This window comes from Corythoichthys intestinalis, chromosome 2 (assembly GCF_030265065.1).
Source record: "Corythoichthys intestinalis isolate RoL2023-P3 chromosome 2, ASM3026506v1, whole genome shotgun sequence".
Classification (NCBI taxonomy): Eukaryota; Metazoa; Chordata; class Actinopteri; order Syngnathiformes; family Syngnathidae; genus Corythoichthys; species Corythoichthys intestinalis.
The window spans coordinates 18,252,057-18,268,971 of NC_080396.1; the positions used below are offsets into that span (position 1 = coordinate 18,252,057).

The 16,915-nt window shown below is 37.9% G+C and overlaps 1 protein-coding gene across 1 annotated transcript; it reads right to left on the reverse strand.

The window, feature by feature from the left end:
• Positions 1-802: 802 nt before the first annotated feature.
• Positions 803-16,523, reverse strand: emd (emerin). The gene is made up of 7 exons (XM_057856021.1): positions 16,392-16,523; positions 16,217-16,296; positions 15,849-15,944; positions 9,597-9,631; positions 9,469-9,494; positions 1,445-1,504; positions 803-1,370 (listed from the first exon to the last, which is right to left on the reverse strand). The coding sequence occupies exons 2-7, from the start codon at positions 16,293-16,295 to the stop codon at positions 1,190-1,192; spliced, it is 477 nt and encodes a 158-aa protein (XP_057712004.1). The 5' UTR covers position 16,296; positions 16,392-16,523; the 3' UTR covers positions 803-1,189.
• Between the last annotated feature and the right edge of the window lie 392 nt (positions 16,524-16,915).

Below are 16,915 nucleotides of genomic sequence, written 5' to 3' on the forward strand. Positions count from 1 at the left end.
TGAGATTTGGCATTTAGTATCTGAGGGAAAATAAAAATTAGGAGATGGAGGTTGGGGTTGTTGCTGTTTTTGTTAACTTTTATTTGGCAAATCATTGAAAGAAAATTCAATTTTGAATGAAAATCGGTTTTTGTATGTGTTATAGAAATAACTGTGCTAAAACAGTTTTCTTTGCATTTTAGTATTTTAAGAGGTTTGATCCCCCCCCCCCCCCCCCCATTCCCCCGCCAAAATATGAAAGGAATAAAAAAATAAATACAATTTCTGGCTCCGTGGCGAACTTCACGTCGGGGAGTTCCGGCAAGAAATTCTAGCCACTTTCACCCCTGAATATAATATGTGGCAATGTTTTGTTTGACCTAATTGGACACCCATTTACTGTACAAATGTATAAAAACTGAATTTTAATGGTTGTTTCGATGACAACAATAACATGTACATAACCAATAGAAATATGGCTTTTAGACCTGAAGAACAACAATTCAAAAGCAACAACAACAAGCAGCATATAAATGATTACATCATGTGCAACAAAGGCAAAGCAAGCAATTTATTCAACAGTTAACCGGCTGCAATTGACGTCACTCAATGGTTTTGACTGGGATGATAGGCAGCCAAATTAGATTGGACGTCGATCACCGTCAACAGCAGTGGAAAAATCATCACTCAATGCTAGCCATCCCGGTTCGAAAATATATGTGCCGCTGTCATGGCTGTGAATGAGTTAGAAATGTTAGAAAAAGTGAATTATCTTGGTTTTTTTTTTTTTTTTTAACATTACAAATATAATGCATTCCAACAGTGTTGACATTTTGGATTCACTTTCCTGTAAAGGCTCAGTCTTTGTTGGATAGCAGGGCAGTTGTCTTTTTTTTTTTTTTTTTTTTTTTTGCTTGTTCATTGAACTATTACACTGTCATTGACGGATTAAGAAATTGAATGTCCACGTTGGCTGAAAAAGGAATGCTCAATTATTATTTGAATTATTTAGAGCTTGCATAAGTAGGTTGACTATGGTCTCAGATTTAGTTTCTAATTTTTACCCCAACAAGCAGACAAAACTCTGACATTACTTAGTGTGCTTTGGAAATCAACGACTACAGCAATTATTAAGAAAAAAAAAAAAATACAGTGCAATATAAATTACGGACGGAAATGACCTGGCATCCTAGAAGTGGCAGTTTATTGATCATTGAAGCTTGAAAGGATTTTCATCTTTGGTCATGTGACAATAGGTGTAGTAGGCTGCTGCTAACACTGCTAGAAGCAGGAGCATTTTTATCACTCCCCACAGGCTGCATCCAGACTTCCCTGCCTCCTTTGGGTGTACGGCGTTTCGATTGACTGCTCTGCTCCTACGCTGGATGGGTCTGTAGCAGAGGAGGGGATGACGACGATTAAATTAAGTCATTTGCCTTGAAGTCATTTACTTTTATAGACGTACTCCTCCTCTCCGTTTGATTCCTCATCTTCATTTAGTTCACTGTTGTATCTCCTTTTCAGCCTGGTTGGAAAAATAATTTACATTTACATCAACCTTAACATTCTTAACTAGGAGCGGAAACCTCTTGGTACCTCACGATTTGCGACACAAAGCTCACGATAACGATGATCTGACGATATGGCGACACAATGATTATCGATACATTGGTCAGGAAATCATTCTAGGATATTCTACAAACAACTAAAAAACAGAAAAACACGCTTCTGCTGTGAATTGGAACGTGTTTATCACTAGTAGATGTCCAATCTATTTGAAATGGGAGGGATGGCCGCGAATGAACGAATGTTATGTTATGTTAACTAGGGTTGTTCCGATCATGTTTTTTGCTCCTGAGCCGATCCCGATCGTTTTAGTTTGAGTATCTGCCGATCCCGATATTTCCCGATCCGATTGCTTTTTTTTGCTCCCGATTCAATTCCAATCATTCCTGATAATTTTTCCCGATCATATACATTTTGGCAATGCATTAAGAAAAAAATGAATAAAACGCAGACGAATATATACATTCAACATACAGTACATAAGTACTGTATTTGTTTATTATGACAATAAATCCTCAAGATGGCATTTACATTATTAACATTCTTTCTGTGAGAGGGATCCACGGATAGAAAGACTTGTGACTTTGTATATTCATTCATTCATTCATTTTCCATGCCGCTTATTCCTCACGAGGGTCGCGGAGGTGCTGGAGCCTATCCCAGCTAACTTCGGGCAGTAGGCAGGGGACACCCTGAATTGGTTGCCAGCCAATCGCAGGGCACAAGGAGACACACAACCATTCACGCACACACTCACACCTATGGACAATTTAGAGTGTTCAATCAGCCTACCATGCATGTTTTTGGGATGTGGGAGGAAACCGGAGTTCCCGGAGGAAACCCACGCAGGCACGGGGAGAACATGCAAACTCCACACAGGAAGGCCGAAGCCCGGGATTGAACCCTTGATCTCAGAACTGTGAGGCAGACGTGCTAACCACTCAGCCACCGTGCCGCCCGACTTTGTATATTGTGACTAAATATTGCCATCTAGTGTATTTGTTGAGCTTTCAGTAAATGATACTGTAGGCATGCCCAAATGCATGATGGGAAGTGGAACCATGACTGTGCGTAGTGCTAACAATTGATATATCTTCTCTGCGTTGGGAAATAACTTAAGGTGTTAAGAAAAAGATCAATTGCTACCTTTCTTCCCCACATGGCTTCCCATGATATTTCTATTCATAGGGAGAGGGATTGTAAAGTTTTAGCCAATTAAAAAAGGGTCCAAAGGCTGCCAAAATTCTCTCTACTCATTTTACGCTGCCTTTTACCTCTCTATATAGGTAAAACGTCGCCATTACAGAGTGAGCGCGACAATGCGTGAGTGGGTCCTGCAGCGCATGCATTAATTGCATTAAATATTTTAACGTGATACATTTTTTAAAAAATTAATTAATGCCATTATTGGGATAAATTTGATAACCCTACCTTAAGCCTAAACTAAAGACTCTGGAACATATTATGTCTGTAACGTTAAATACAAATACAAAACGATTTAATTAAAAAATATACAGTATATATATTAAAAAAAGGCATGGCCTATATTTTTTTGCCGATTCCGATACTTTGAAAATGATGTGATCGGACCCGATCGACATCTCTAATGTTAACCCTTTAACACCGAACGTGTCGGCAGCGACGCGTTCACGCATATCGTCTTTGAAGCTTCGTCACGCTGTAATTACGTCACCCACGTGCCGCTGCTTGGTCTCATTTGAAAGTGCGGAAGTTGATGTCCACACCAGTTTTTATTTGAAGTCAATTGACCAAGAAAAACGGGAGATAATATCATTTGAGTTTTATAGTTTTATTGCACACATAAATATGCATTAAAACGCTGCTTAGACCATGTATCTATCTCCATATTTCCATCATTTCTTGTCCTTTTTCAAAACCGAAAGCAGCACAAAAGACTATATATACCAAGAGTCGTTGTGATGTCAAGAAGGGCGAACCGAATGTGGACATTTTTAATAAATTTCCGAGCGAGGCGTCAACTAAGGAAAAAGAGGCATGCGAAGCAAGCAACGGCCGGTTGGATTGAGCGAGCGACTTTGAAACGTGCAGAATGAACCTAAAACTAAATTTAGCGCAAGCTAATGCATTATTTCATTAACTAAAGGAAGAAGATGAGCCGTATTTGTCGTTGTTTTCCTGGGATGAGTCGGCGTCTTGGCGAGTAGAAGTGACAGCAGCGCACAAACGGCGAAAGAGTAGGCTGTGTGACGTTGTGTGTGACGCAGCTCCGTGACCTGTTCATGCAGAAGCTTTATTGAGTGCGCAAAAAAAAAAAAAAAAAAAAAAAACTTTATTGGGTCGTATACCAGAAAAATTTGAATTGAACTGAACTACTTGTCAATATTTTTGAAAATACTTTTTTTCAATGTTATATATATTTTTTCTTCACTATTATCTTTTCAATTTCTATAAAGATGATGAAGCTTGACTGCATGTACGTATATACTTTAGATAAGGTGATGGTATAATACCTAACTTCACAAAGAGATATCCTCCAAACCCTTTTTGTGTTAGATGATATATATTATTTTTTTCCTCACTATTTTGCACTGTATATAACCTGTTTTGACCATAGTATGTGTAAAGGCCGAAAACGCCTATGACCATACTTGCTGTTTGTGTTGAATTGTTAAACATAAAACTATTCAATCTTATTTTTTCCATTGAATGTTTATCCTAACAAGTTGAATAAATATTATCAAGCTTCAAAACGGTTGGTCGAGCATGTTTGGTTGTCAATGGGACATCAACATTACAAATTTTGAAAAAATATTTTGGGATTTTTTTTGTCTTTTTGGGTTCAAAATGTGGATTATAATTGGTCAGTGAAGAAAACAACAGTTTGGACATGAAGTTCAAGGTGTCCTTAAAAAAGGGACCCAACTTGGCCAATGTGAGCAATTTTTTCTTCGAAATATAAAGGCAACAGCAAATGCATGCAAATTCGGCCAAAATAGGCTTAGGTGTTAAAGGGTTAATGGAGCGTACCAACGCTCTCCCTCCGTTATGTTATTTTAATGAAGCGTACCAACTCTCTCAATAACAGAGGGGTGTCCTAACAACTAGCACAAACAAATGGCACCAATTCGGAACCATTTTGCAGTAAATGAGGGGCTTAGAGGGATGTCATCACTCGAAATATCTCAAGCCCCCCAATTTACTGCAAAATGGACCCATTTTTTTTGTGCTACGTTCTTGCTAGTTGTTAGGACACCCCTCTGTTATTGAGAGAGTTGCTACGCTCCATTAGCCGCGGGAGCTAAGCTAAGAAAAAGCTACGAGTGACGTCCCCACTCGAAATTAATATCTCAATAAAAGCAAATGCATAATACTGTATCTACAAAACTGTTGCAGCATAAACAATTAACATCATTTTTATATAAATTTGCGTCTGATGGGGGGGGGGGGACTTTACGGAGGCCCGTAGAGATGGTCATAGAGCACATATACTGTAGCAATATACAAAGTGTTGTCTTTTTTATTATTATTATTATTTTTTTTTTTTTAACTTCTGGGTCATCGTCTTTGCAATTGTCTTGCGAGCCTTTTGCGGTCGTGCTGCTAGCCATTTGCTGTCGTGTTGTGGCAATTGGTGTTCGTGCTTTTGCCAATTTGCGATCGCGCTTTAGTAATTGGGGATCGTGTTGTGGCAGTTTGCATTCGTGCTTTTTTTTTTCTTTTGCAAAGCGTTTGCAATTGCGGTTTGTGCTTTTTCTATTTGCAAAGTGTTTTGACTTTGCATTTCGCCTGACACCTCTCGGCCTCCGTAACTATCACCTCTTTAGTTTACACTGCTTGCTAAGAAAACTGCATCGCAACAAGCTGAGCTTTTCTTGTCACGTCAATCGACAACTACAGAGATGTTCGCTTGATGTGAGAAATACAAACGAGACCGCGCGGAATGGTGTTCCCTCACGGAAAATGTAGTCCGCTACATTGCTGAAGAAATGAGACCATTTTATTTCTCTTTAATGCTGTTTGATACTTATTGAAGCCAAACATTTGTTACTGCTACTTAATTTATTTTTCTCTGTCGTTGTTGAAGTGCAATTGTTTGTGTTAACTTTATACCTTTGTGCCTGAATGCTTAAGAAGTTATTGAAGTGCATTTTTTTTTTTTCTTGAAAAAGACATTTGATTTATTCTGTGTTTCTGTGCAGTGTTGATATTGTTGTCTTTTACTTAGAAGAAGCATGGTCTATTGTTTTTAGTTGTGATTTCTCATAAAGTATATTTGAATTTGAGAGTAAACGTTTATGGCGTTTAAATGGGTGTACTTGATTTATTAATATATATACTAGCGATGTCCCGATCCGATATTTGGATCCGATATGGGAAAAAAAATGTGCATCGGTATCGGATCGGCCAACACGGAAAAATTCCGATCCAGTTTTTTTTGGAAAGTCCGGTCCGGGTTTTCCAGCGCACCGATTTACATAATCCATTCCAGTTTTTGCTTCGGTTTCCCTAAAATCCGGTCCGCATTTTACGGCATACCTTCAACACACTACATTACCGTCTCCCAATTTACGGAGAGACTTTATCGGTAAAAATGTCAGCTGTGTGGGATCATTTCACCTTAAAGGACGACAAAAACGAAGAGGCACAGCGCAACATATGTCACAATAAAGTCAAGCGTGGTGGTAAAGCTGTAAGAAGTTTTAATTCAACCAACCTAATCAAGCATTTAGCGAAATACCACCACAAACAATATAAGGAGTTTGTTAAGAAAACCGAAGACAAAAAGAAAGGTCCTACGCAACTAACACTGGCAGAAACTTTTGCTATGCGTGACAAACTGGCACTCGACAGTTCCAAAGCCCACGGAATAACAAGAGTCATTGCCGAAGAATTCATTCAGGATGACGAGCCATTATCTCTCGTGACTAAAGATGCACCATCCAACACTTAGAACCACGGTACAACATGCCCAGCCGTTATTAAATCCTTGAGCGATTAGGCCATGGAAGATTCGAGAACCATCCACAAACATCCAAATTCCGATTATTGAAATATGTCGAGTAAAGCGGAACTAATACCCAGTGCGGTCTTCGGGACGCAATGAGAAACGGACCGCATTGCGTCCCGAGAGTAAACATCATGCTTGTCAGAGACCCAGGTAATGCCAATGCTCGACTCACGGCTTTAGCTCAACTCATGCCGCTGGATAAAAAACACAAGAATACCTGACTGCTGCTGACAGCCGCTACAAACTACGTCAACATCGTTTTACTGTAGATAATAGATATCATATGTATATAGAACTAGATGCGTTAGTAAACAGCCACCATCTTAAAGCAGGAGACTTCCCTAGTAGGCTCTTGTGAACCTTCCAAGCGAACCTAATTAACTTTTTATCTAAAATACTCCTAAATCGGCAAAATCTTGACTTGAATCTATCTTCAAAACAGTTTTAAAATTTTCACATGCTGAAAGTAGACAGAAGGGAAATTATGGAATAACGAGAGCAATTTTAACAACTTTAACAGTTGATTCGCAAAATTAAATGAATTGAATGTAGTTTAAAGCTGCTGATACAGAATGGGGACTTGAGTATTTTATTTACTGTTTTAAAACGTTAACTTGATACTGAAATAGTCGTTTATTTAAACCTGAGAAGCTTTTTATACAATTATTGTAACAAATGCACGAAACATTAAAATAATCTAATAGCTTGGGGGGTTTGTGGGATTTTCCACTGAGGTTGTTTGTGTGTTTTGCTTTTTTAAGACAGTTTACAATATTATTTGCACGTTTTACTGACTGACTATGCCATTACTGTTTGTCATTTATAATGTTTTGTGTTTGTCACTGAATAAACAGGTCAGTTTCTTGTTACCAACCGTTGTGTGGTATTCAAACTCACCTAATTCAGCTGGCTAGTTGTTATCAAGAGTACTAAAACCTTATCCAACATGAGTCTGACAACTAAGTAAGGAGGCTAAATAACTTTACACTTTTAACACATGCTCAGATAGGCCGGTATCGGTATCGGCCAGTATCGGTATCGGAAGTGCAAAACAATATCGGTATCGGATCGGAAGTGCAAAAACCTGGATCGGGACGTCCCTAATATATACACTGTATTCTCACTGTGTTATTTTAATTTGGTTAAAAAAAAAAAAAAAGGGGGGGATGTGCGCAATAATATCGCAATAATTTATGAGATAATTTATCACCCACCAAAATTTGTTATCGCGACAGGCCTACATGGAATCACCCAAATGAATAGGCAGTGACTCAAACTCAACTGGAAATGTCCTGTAACTGCCCTAAAATGAACAGCAAGTGACCTGTAAATGACCTGAAAATCGGACAGAATGACTGTGAATGCTCTGGTTTCGAATGAACAAACGTTCCTAGTCTACGTAAATGGATTGGGCGTCGCGCACCATCAATGCAGCCTTGGAGCATAAGCGGATTTTAAGGGGTGGCCGGAGGGGCCAGTTGTAAAGCAATAAAACTGCAACAAAAATGAAAGAAATGAACCAAAAAATAATAATTTTACAATGGGTCGAAATAATTTTTCGAGCACCTTAGACAGTCATTGCTCCCGATTCAATTCCAATCATTCCCGATAATTTTTCCCGATCATATACATTTTGGCAATGCATTAAGAAAAAAAATGAATAAAACTCGGACGAATATATACATTCGACATACAGTACATGAGTACTGTATTTGTTTATTATGACAATAAATCCTCAAGATGGCATTTACATTATTAACATTCTTTCTGTGAGAGGGATCCACGGATAGAAAGACTTGTAATTCTTAAAGGATAAATGTGACTTGAAGTGATGGGAAGTGCAACCATGACTGTGCGTGGTGACACCAATTGATATATCTTCTCTGCGTTGAGTAAGAACATATGGTGTTAAGAAAAAGATCAACTACTACCTTTCTTCCCCACATTGCTTTCCCACGATATTTTTAATTGTTGAGATGGGGATTTTAAGGCTTTAGCCAATTAAATAAAGGCTCCAAAGACTGCCTAAATTCACTCTTCTCATTTTACACTGCCTTTTAGCTCTACATATAGGTAAAACGCCGCCTTTGTAGATTGAATTAAATGCATTAAATATTTTAACGTGATTAATTTTTTAAAAATTAATTACCGCCGTTAACGCGATAAATTTGACAGTCCTACTGTAAGCCAAAACTAAAGACTCTGGATGAGTGTAAGACATTTTGTCTGTAACGTGAAATACAATTAGAAAACGATTTAATTAAAAAATATGTATATTAAAAAAAGGAATGTCCGATATTATTTGCCGATTACGATACTTTGAAAATGACGTGATCTTAATTTTTAAAAAATTAATTACCGCCGTTAACGCGATAAATTTGACAGTCCTACTTTAAGCCAAAACTAAAGACTCTGGATGAGAGTAAGATATTTTGTCTGTAACGTGAAATACAATTAGAAAACGATTTAATTAAAAAAAAATATATATATATATATATATATATATATATATATATATATGTATATATTAAAAAAGGCATGTCCGATATTTTTTAGCCGATTCCGATACTTTGAAAATGACGTGATCGGACCCGATCGATCGGCATCCCGATCAATCGGGACATCTTTAAATGTATATATATTAGAGAAAAAAATATTTAAAAATTTTTTTTTTGTTTGAAAATATTATTTTTGATTGAATGATTTAGACACAAATGTCCTAATCATAATATGACCCAAATACAAAAAGGATTGCTTCAATCAAAGAAAACTTTTTTATTTTTCACACCCCTATTCTTAACTGTTGCACAAGCTAAATTAGTCGGACAGGTTTGCATCTTACTCCACCCAGTATGACTCACAATGAAAGCCTAACAAGGTGTGATTGTGAGTAAACCATGCACTTTGTGTATGTGTGTTAGCACTGCACTCACATGTCTTCATAGGCTTCATGTTTGACCTGCAAAAAACGGAGGCAGAAAGAAGTGTAAGATTACTGTATGTACCTGAGCTTTGTTCAAAACATAGGGGTGAGCAACAAATTATCTGAAGCTGCACTCACAGGGCTCCGGTAGGTGACATAGGTAATTTCCTCTTCTGTGAAGAGATATGACAAATCAGTACACGTTTACCTTTATTACCTGTGTTTGGGCTTGTTAGGTCACCAACAGAACATATTCAGTCCATAAACATAGGGAGAACTTAGCTTAAATTCTCAGGGCTACAGACTGCTTCTAATTCATCACATTTTGCCCCTGAAATTTAAGCCTGTATGAGTAGACTACATTCTGCTTTTTGTTCCCATTGCTGTTACTGGTGTCTTTCATTTGAATCTGATCTGTTCGTTAAATCATTAGCTTGCAACGATCTGTCCAAATAACATAATAAGAAAAACTGTTTTCATATAATTAGATCTTGACTATTTAAGTTTTTAAATGTGATTTTTCCATTGCTTTTATATATGGCGGAAAACACTCAGGTGACTTGAAGTTCCGCTCTGAGACCCCCATTTTGGCCAAATTTCAAAATTGTCCGATATGCTTGTGTGATACATCATTGGAAAGCTTAAAATCTCAATTTTCTGGGGGAAGAAAATTTTTGAACGGGGTGCATTTAAAAAAAAAATTTAACATCAAAAGCCCTATCTAGATGTGAGAGTACACGAGAACAGAATTACAGACGCCTTGACTTTAACGAGATATTATTGCATACTTACCTTGCTTTGATCCAAAAACTCCATGTAGCATGTCACCGAGTGTCAAGACACAGCTGTGAATGGCCACAGCTTGATTTTTTGGGGATTTTATAGGTGAAACATGGTGATATAACAAGGGTCGCGATGCAGAAATCGCAGACATCGAGATGTTCTTTTTCATAAATTTCCCCTTTTAAACGTTTTTTTTTTTTTATTTTTCTTTTTTGGATCGACTATTTATCAACTAACATATTGGGGAAAATGCGACAGTGACAAAAAAAAATACAATCAAGCGATAGTTATGAGGTAGATATCTGTGACTTTTTTTACAGACCCCATTTTTTTCATTGTGACGTCATTTGTTCAAAAGTTTAAGATATGCGAGTGAAATATTTTTTTTAATGAGTTTTTTTTTTTTAAAACGAAATATTAGACATCCATTAATGATTCTAAGCTAAAAATGACATTTTGAATAATAAATATAATTAATTACCTTCGTTTTATGGCTGGGTTGAAACAAAAGCGGTTGCGTGATGTCTGTAAACAGGGGTTTCCAGGGTAAAACGGACAAATTAAAAATAGTTTGGGGGCTTAAAGTGCATGTGACACGAAAAAGCATGTTTATTTCATAATACACGCGGTATTTTATGCTCTTGAATGGTATGGACCGCTTGGATGTGTGTGGAAGCGATCGCTATATTTATTTAGTTTTTTGAATCCCACGCCATGAAAATGAGTGACTCCCGGCTTCGGTCTTGCATTGAGGAGGAGGGCGCTGTGACGTGTACGGTAGAAGACGTCCTCTTCACTATACAGCGTCCTGTTGTGTATGAGGACGAAGGATTCAGCTGATTTTGAGGATTAATACGTTTATTTTTCGCATCACGCCAGCAAAACGGCTGCAGAAAAATCATTCTGTATGAGGGAGAGGCGTATGCGCCTTTTTGGAGTTTCAAAAGGTTCCCATTCACCGTGGATATTTACTGTGGGACCATTGGACTTACGAGGAAGTGAGTAAACATCTTGTTTTCTATTATGTCAAATACGAATACAGTGATTACAAAATAAACACTACAAACTTTCTTTAAATGAAAGACTACTTACGTTTGATCATTGATGGGCATGTAAAAAGCTCTCCTCATGCACATTAGCAGCACGTTAGCTGCACAACAACTGCAGCCACCCTCGTCCGGGGAACGAACTGTAAATTGCTCTCCGCCAGGCGGTTTGCCGATCCGCGAAGACAATCGACAACCCAGTCGTCATGTCAATAAATCCAGGCTAGTTATGTGTGATTTTCCGCTTCGAAGACTTTGAAACATCACTCGGTTCGGGTTAGCATGTCGGCTAGCTGTCACGCCTCTTGTTTGTTTACATTCTCCGAAGCCGGGGAAGGGAAATGACATATGTCCGATTTAGGTGTCATAAAATATTGTTCGGGAGGTGCGACAGTAAAGGTGAAGTCGACAGTTTTGACCATTATGGAGTAATTTTGCCATGTCGTCCTGAATAAATGCATTTTTATTATTTCATATTCCATTTAGCACAAGACTGTTATTTATTATGACCATGCCATTTATTTAGCAATTGGGGAAAATACTTGGATAAAAAGAATATCCTGAAAAAATATTGAAGTAAAGAGACAGAAACAATGACATTTTGTAGCTCTCTTCGTCGCATTTTCCTCGTTGTGAATAGTTCCCCCTAGACGGGCTGACTGGTCCTTCTCAAGCCATTTATATAGCTATTGGGGAAAAATACTTGGATAAAAAGAATATCCAGCAAAAATATTGGAGTAGAGAGACTGAAAAAATGACATTTTGCGGCTCTCTTCGTCGCGTTTTCCTCGTTCTGAGTAATTCCCCCTCAATGGGCTGAATAGTAAAACCAATGAGCCCAGTCTACCGCTGACGTCATCCACCTGTTGGGGACGCTAAAGCCCTATAATGGTAGGCGTGGCTAACTGGCAGATTAAAAGACTAATTTCTCGTCATCTGCGCTTTGCTAAATTGTTGTATATAGTCGAATCGTCTCAAAATATGATTCTAATTCACATAATAATGCCATTTAAGACTTTTTATCTCCTGTCGTATGCTCTTTAATGTGCCATGAATCTGCTATGGCAGCATATAGACATATTGGTCTATCAAACACAACAGTTGTTTTGGCTTAAAATAGCGGATTATTTTAAAGAGGAATGCAAGAGCAGAAACTGCTTTTTCAGTCTTATCTGTGTTTTCCGCCATATATATTAATATTGAAAATAATAATCATATCATAATTGCTAATTTTAAAGTTTTTTTTTTAATGACCAAAAATATTTACTTGCCCTATAATGGGTGAAATAGCTGTCAACTGTAGTGTCTGTTGTCCCTGACAGAGTTAATCAGACCCAGATACTTCATTAAGAAGTGAAATTCACATTTCTCGCCATTAATGTACGTGATAATATCTCATTAAAATCATGGTGTCTTATGTCATATGTCTTAATTATGCTCTCTTATGCTCTCACCTCCAGTTCGGGTTTAGGGGTTTAAATTATTGTTATTTTTTTTAAATGCCCTCCTGTTCAAAATTATCTTCCAGAAAATTGAGATTTTAAGCTTTCCAATGATGCATCACACATTCATATAGGACAATTATGAAATTTGGCCAAATTGGGGATCTCAGAGCGAAACTTCAAGTCACCTGAGTGTTGTCCGCCATATAATTATGAGTCCTTGTTAACTTTCTGGGAAGTTTTGTGCTTGTACGCTACGTTCACTTACATCCCGTGTAACTCCTGGGGGCTAAGGCCCCCCTGTTCTTAAAACCTAGTGACACCCCTGCTGAGAGGTCTGACAGTGTCTGATCTAGTGCTGCAAAGATTAATCGATTAACTCGAGTATTCAATTGGAAAAAAAAGATTCGAATTAAATTTGCTGCTTCGAGTATTCGTTTAATTATAGTGGCATTGTAATGGTTTGTTTCGAAAATGTTTGCATTTAGTTGCATTGATTTGGGTGGATACGCTGCCCTCTAGTGTGCCTCATTTCACATGGCTGAATCCAGCTGCTGTCTGTTAAGACCAACATAAGCTAAGTTTTTGTTTGAGCAAATGTTTTTTTATAAATGCATTTCTATTTTAGTTTATAGGTATATTTAACAGTTTTTTGCGGGCATACGTGTTTGAACCATTTGTTAAGAGCATGGTAAAAAAAAAATGCATTAGTATTATTTAGCATTTAAGCTAGCAGACTTTTGCTATGTAAGTTAGCCAATTGTTTTTTTGTTGTACATAGATCCTCATTTATTTTTTATACCGTTTGAGGCTCAGCTCAGATATTTTCATTTTTTTATGTTCCTTATCCGATTACTTGATTATTCGAACTCAGTACTTTATCGATAAATCGACTAGTAAAATAATCGATAGCTGCAGCCCTATTTTGAACACTGCAAAAACACAAAATCCTATCAAGACTTACAATTTAGACTAACTTAAGACTTAAAGGGTATGTAGCGGCAAAGGGGGTGTGAGACATCAATAGAACCGTTATGTGCCAACATAACAAATATTGATAAAGTTAACAAAAAATCAATCACATTAATGAGCAATTATCAAAAATAGATCGAAAATGACGAACATTTCCGAAAGTGTTCCGGAAACAGCCGAATAGGGCGGAGACGTCACGACAAGTGATTGACAGTCGAGGCGGAGCCAGGTGCCATTGTTTTTTAACGACGAGAGAGTAGCGTTGGGGTTTGTTTGACCAAAACATCACAAAAATGGTTCAAAACTGCTGTGCTATGTGGTGTACAAATAGTTATTTATCGGAATATAGTATCCATGAGTTCCTGAACGCGAAAAAAAAAGCTGGACTACACAGACAATGGGTAAAGTTCGTCCGTGCAAAGAGGGCTAATTTTCTAGACACAGCCTCCGGCACGCTTTTCTGTGGTGCGCATTTTCCACCTGAAAGCTTCTCGAACTATGGACAAGAGAAATCGGGTTTTGCTAAAAGATTGCTGCTCAAAGGAGATGCGGTGCCGACCATACAGGCGCAGCCACCTAAATGTCCCGAGATATCAAGAAAGAGGACGATGACTGGTAAAGGAGGCTAAAGCTAAGCAAAGGAGGGGAGCAGCCAAGCTCGAAATGGCCAGAGTGAGTACTCTTTTATAATAAAAAAATGTCACGCATTGGATACAGGACTGGACACATGTATAAATTATCGTTCGTAAAATATATAGAACAAATCCTCTGATCCCATTCATATTTGTGTCTGTTGGCAGAGCGAAAAGCTATGATAGCGCAATAAATGATAATTATTCTATGCATTCCTTTATTTTGCAGTCACGGTGTATCAGCTTCACAAAAAGAAATGCAAAACAAATCATTGGTGTTTCCCACACGATCTGCTGCCGATGTTTCATCAGTGTCATTGCTCCCCTCAATGACCGTTTCATTACGCTGCATTGGCGTTCGTTTAGGCTCAAATTGGTAACCTAAAACACCGATTAAAGCTTCGTAACTCTCCTCGTCACCACTAGATGAACATTCGTTACGTCCTTCTACGTCGGATTCGTCGCTGAAACTAGAAACGAAATTGTCTGCCATCATCGCCGCCATTCAGTATTAAAGCACTGAGCCTTTTTCTTGTTGAAGAAACACCCCTCACTGTCAATTCTGAATTCTCTTTTATTGACAACGAGGGGTGTTTCTTCATGAGGGAACCTGGAATATGTGCAGGACGAACACAATGCATCAGCATAAACAGCTCAAAACACCCCTAATTCTCCCCTCACTAGAAGGAATTATATTGATGCAGACAGGCGCTGCCCCCCTAGTGGCCGGTGGCACTCTCTTCACTTGTCGTGACGTCACGCACACAATCTGCCAGATCTCGGGCGCCGGTCGTTTTAGCTTGACAATCGAGCCAAATTTCTCTCATTTTCTTGTGTGTAATTACACGAAGTGGCATGATATGAATACAAAAGGCATGCGTTTATGGATAAATGATGGAATATTACAATTTTCCCAGGGCACTACATACCCTTTAAGTAGAACTTAAAAATAGCTTGACACAAATGGAAATTCAATTGAAACACGTGGGGAAAACACCTAACTTTTAAAGTGATGTGTGTATGCGTAATGACATTTTTTGGTTAGAAATATAGTTTGTTTATTTATTTATTTATTTATTATAAGATCTGGAAGTTTTTTGAGTGTAAGCCGTGAATTAGGTTTTTTTTCTTTTTCTAGTCACGTCTGAGATGCAACTGTTTGCTGTTTTCAACAATGTACAGTACATCGAAAATAAAGACATTGATTGTCTGAAAATGGTTCAATCTTAGGTGAAATGTCTTGTTTTCTCATGTGTATTTATAATTGCTCTTTACCTAAAAAATGTTGTATCGGATTACTCGATTAACTGATAGAATTTTCAGTCGAATACTGGATTACTAAAATATTCGATAGCTGCAGCCCTAGTGTGATCCATGTCCAGTCCTCCCAGGTTCAATATATAGGAATGGAGAATAGGGTGTGTTACAAGAGCAGGAAAAACATGTTTTCTTTTTAATTTGCCATTGTTTCATTCCCAAAAGCGCCGTTATGACGTGAATGAGGGAGTACCGTACCTTCCTCTCTGTAGTAAGTCTTATCCGAGGAGGGCGTCACTGGCTCATCTTCCATCGCCTTCTCAAGCTTCTTCACATACAACTTGCGAGTGGAGTCTATAATCAGACACACATTCGATGTTAAACTCTTCCAAATCCACACAAAAAAACGATGCAGACCTTTGCAAGATGTGACTTAAGTGGGAAAAAACTTTCGCGGTGCAGTACGGAGCGTGAAATTCATTGCCATGCAATAGTCACTCCTGCTTTCGTTTGCGCTGTAACATATCACTGTTGCTGCATTTGTTCTACGCGAATGAGTCTAAAAGGAGATAATGCCGTTACTAGGCACGGTAGGAAGTTTTTCCGGTATAAAAACATATTTTTACCAACAATGGGTCCATGTTTGATGCCGTATTTGGAAAGCAACTTGCTGAGCTCTTCATCGGTTTTGCCACTCAGAGACATTCTGCAAGATACATAGGTTAAATATCGACTCAAAACTACGAAAAACGTGGATGGGGCACTGAAACTAAAACGAAAGCATGTAAAAGAGTCACTTACATTTCAAACAGGAAAAAGTTCAGCGTTGGGAAAAATTGCTAGCCGATCAGACAAGTTTTACTGACAGGAATGGGGGGCGTGTTCAAATTGATGACGTCACATTCCCGGGCCAATCAGTTACCATAGCTCTGCTATTGAAGAGTTTGAATTTGTTTTAAAGATGTTTTTTATATGGCGGAAAACACAGACAAGACTGAAAAAGCAGTTTCTGCTCTTGCACTCCTCTTTAAAAGAAACCGCTTTATTTTAAGCCAAAAGAACTGTTGTGTTTGATAGAACAATATGTCTACATGCTGCCATAGCAGATTCATGGCGCATTAAGCCCCAAAACTATTTTTAATTTGTCCGTCTTACCCTGAAAACCCCCGTTTACAGACGTCGCGCAACCGCTTTTGTTTAAACCCAGCCATAAAAACAAGGGAGGTAATTATATTTATTATTCAAACTCTCTGTCATTTTTAGCTTAAAATCATTAATCGATGTCTAATATTTCGTTTAAAAAAAAAAAATTTTTTTTAAACTTT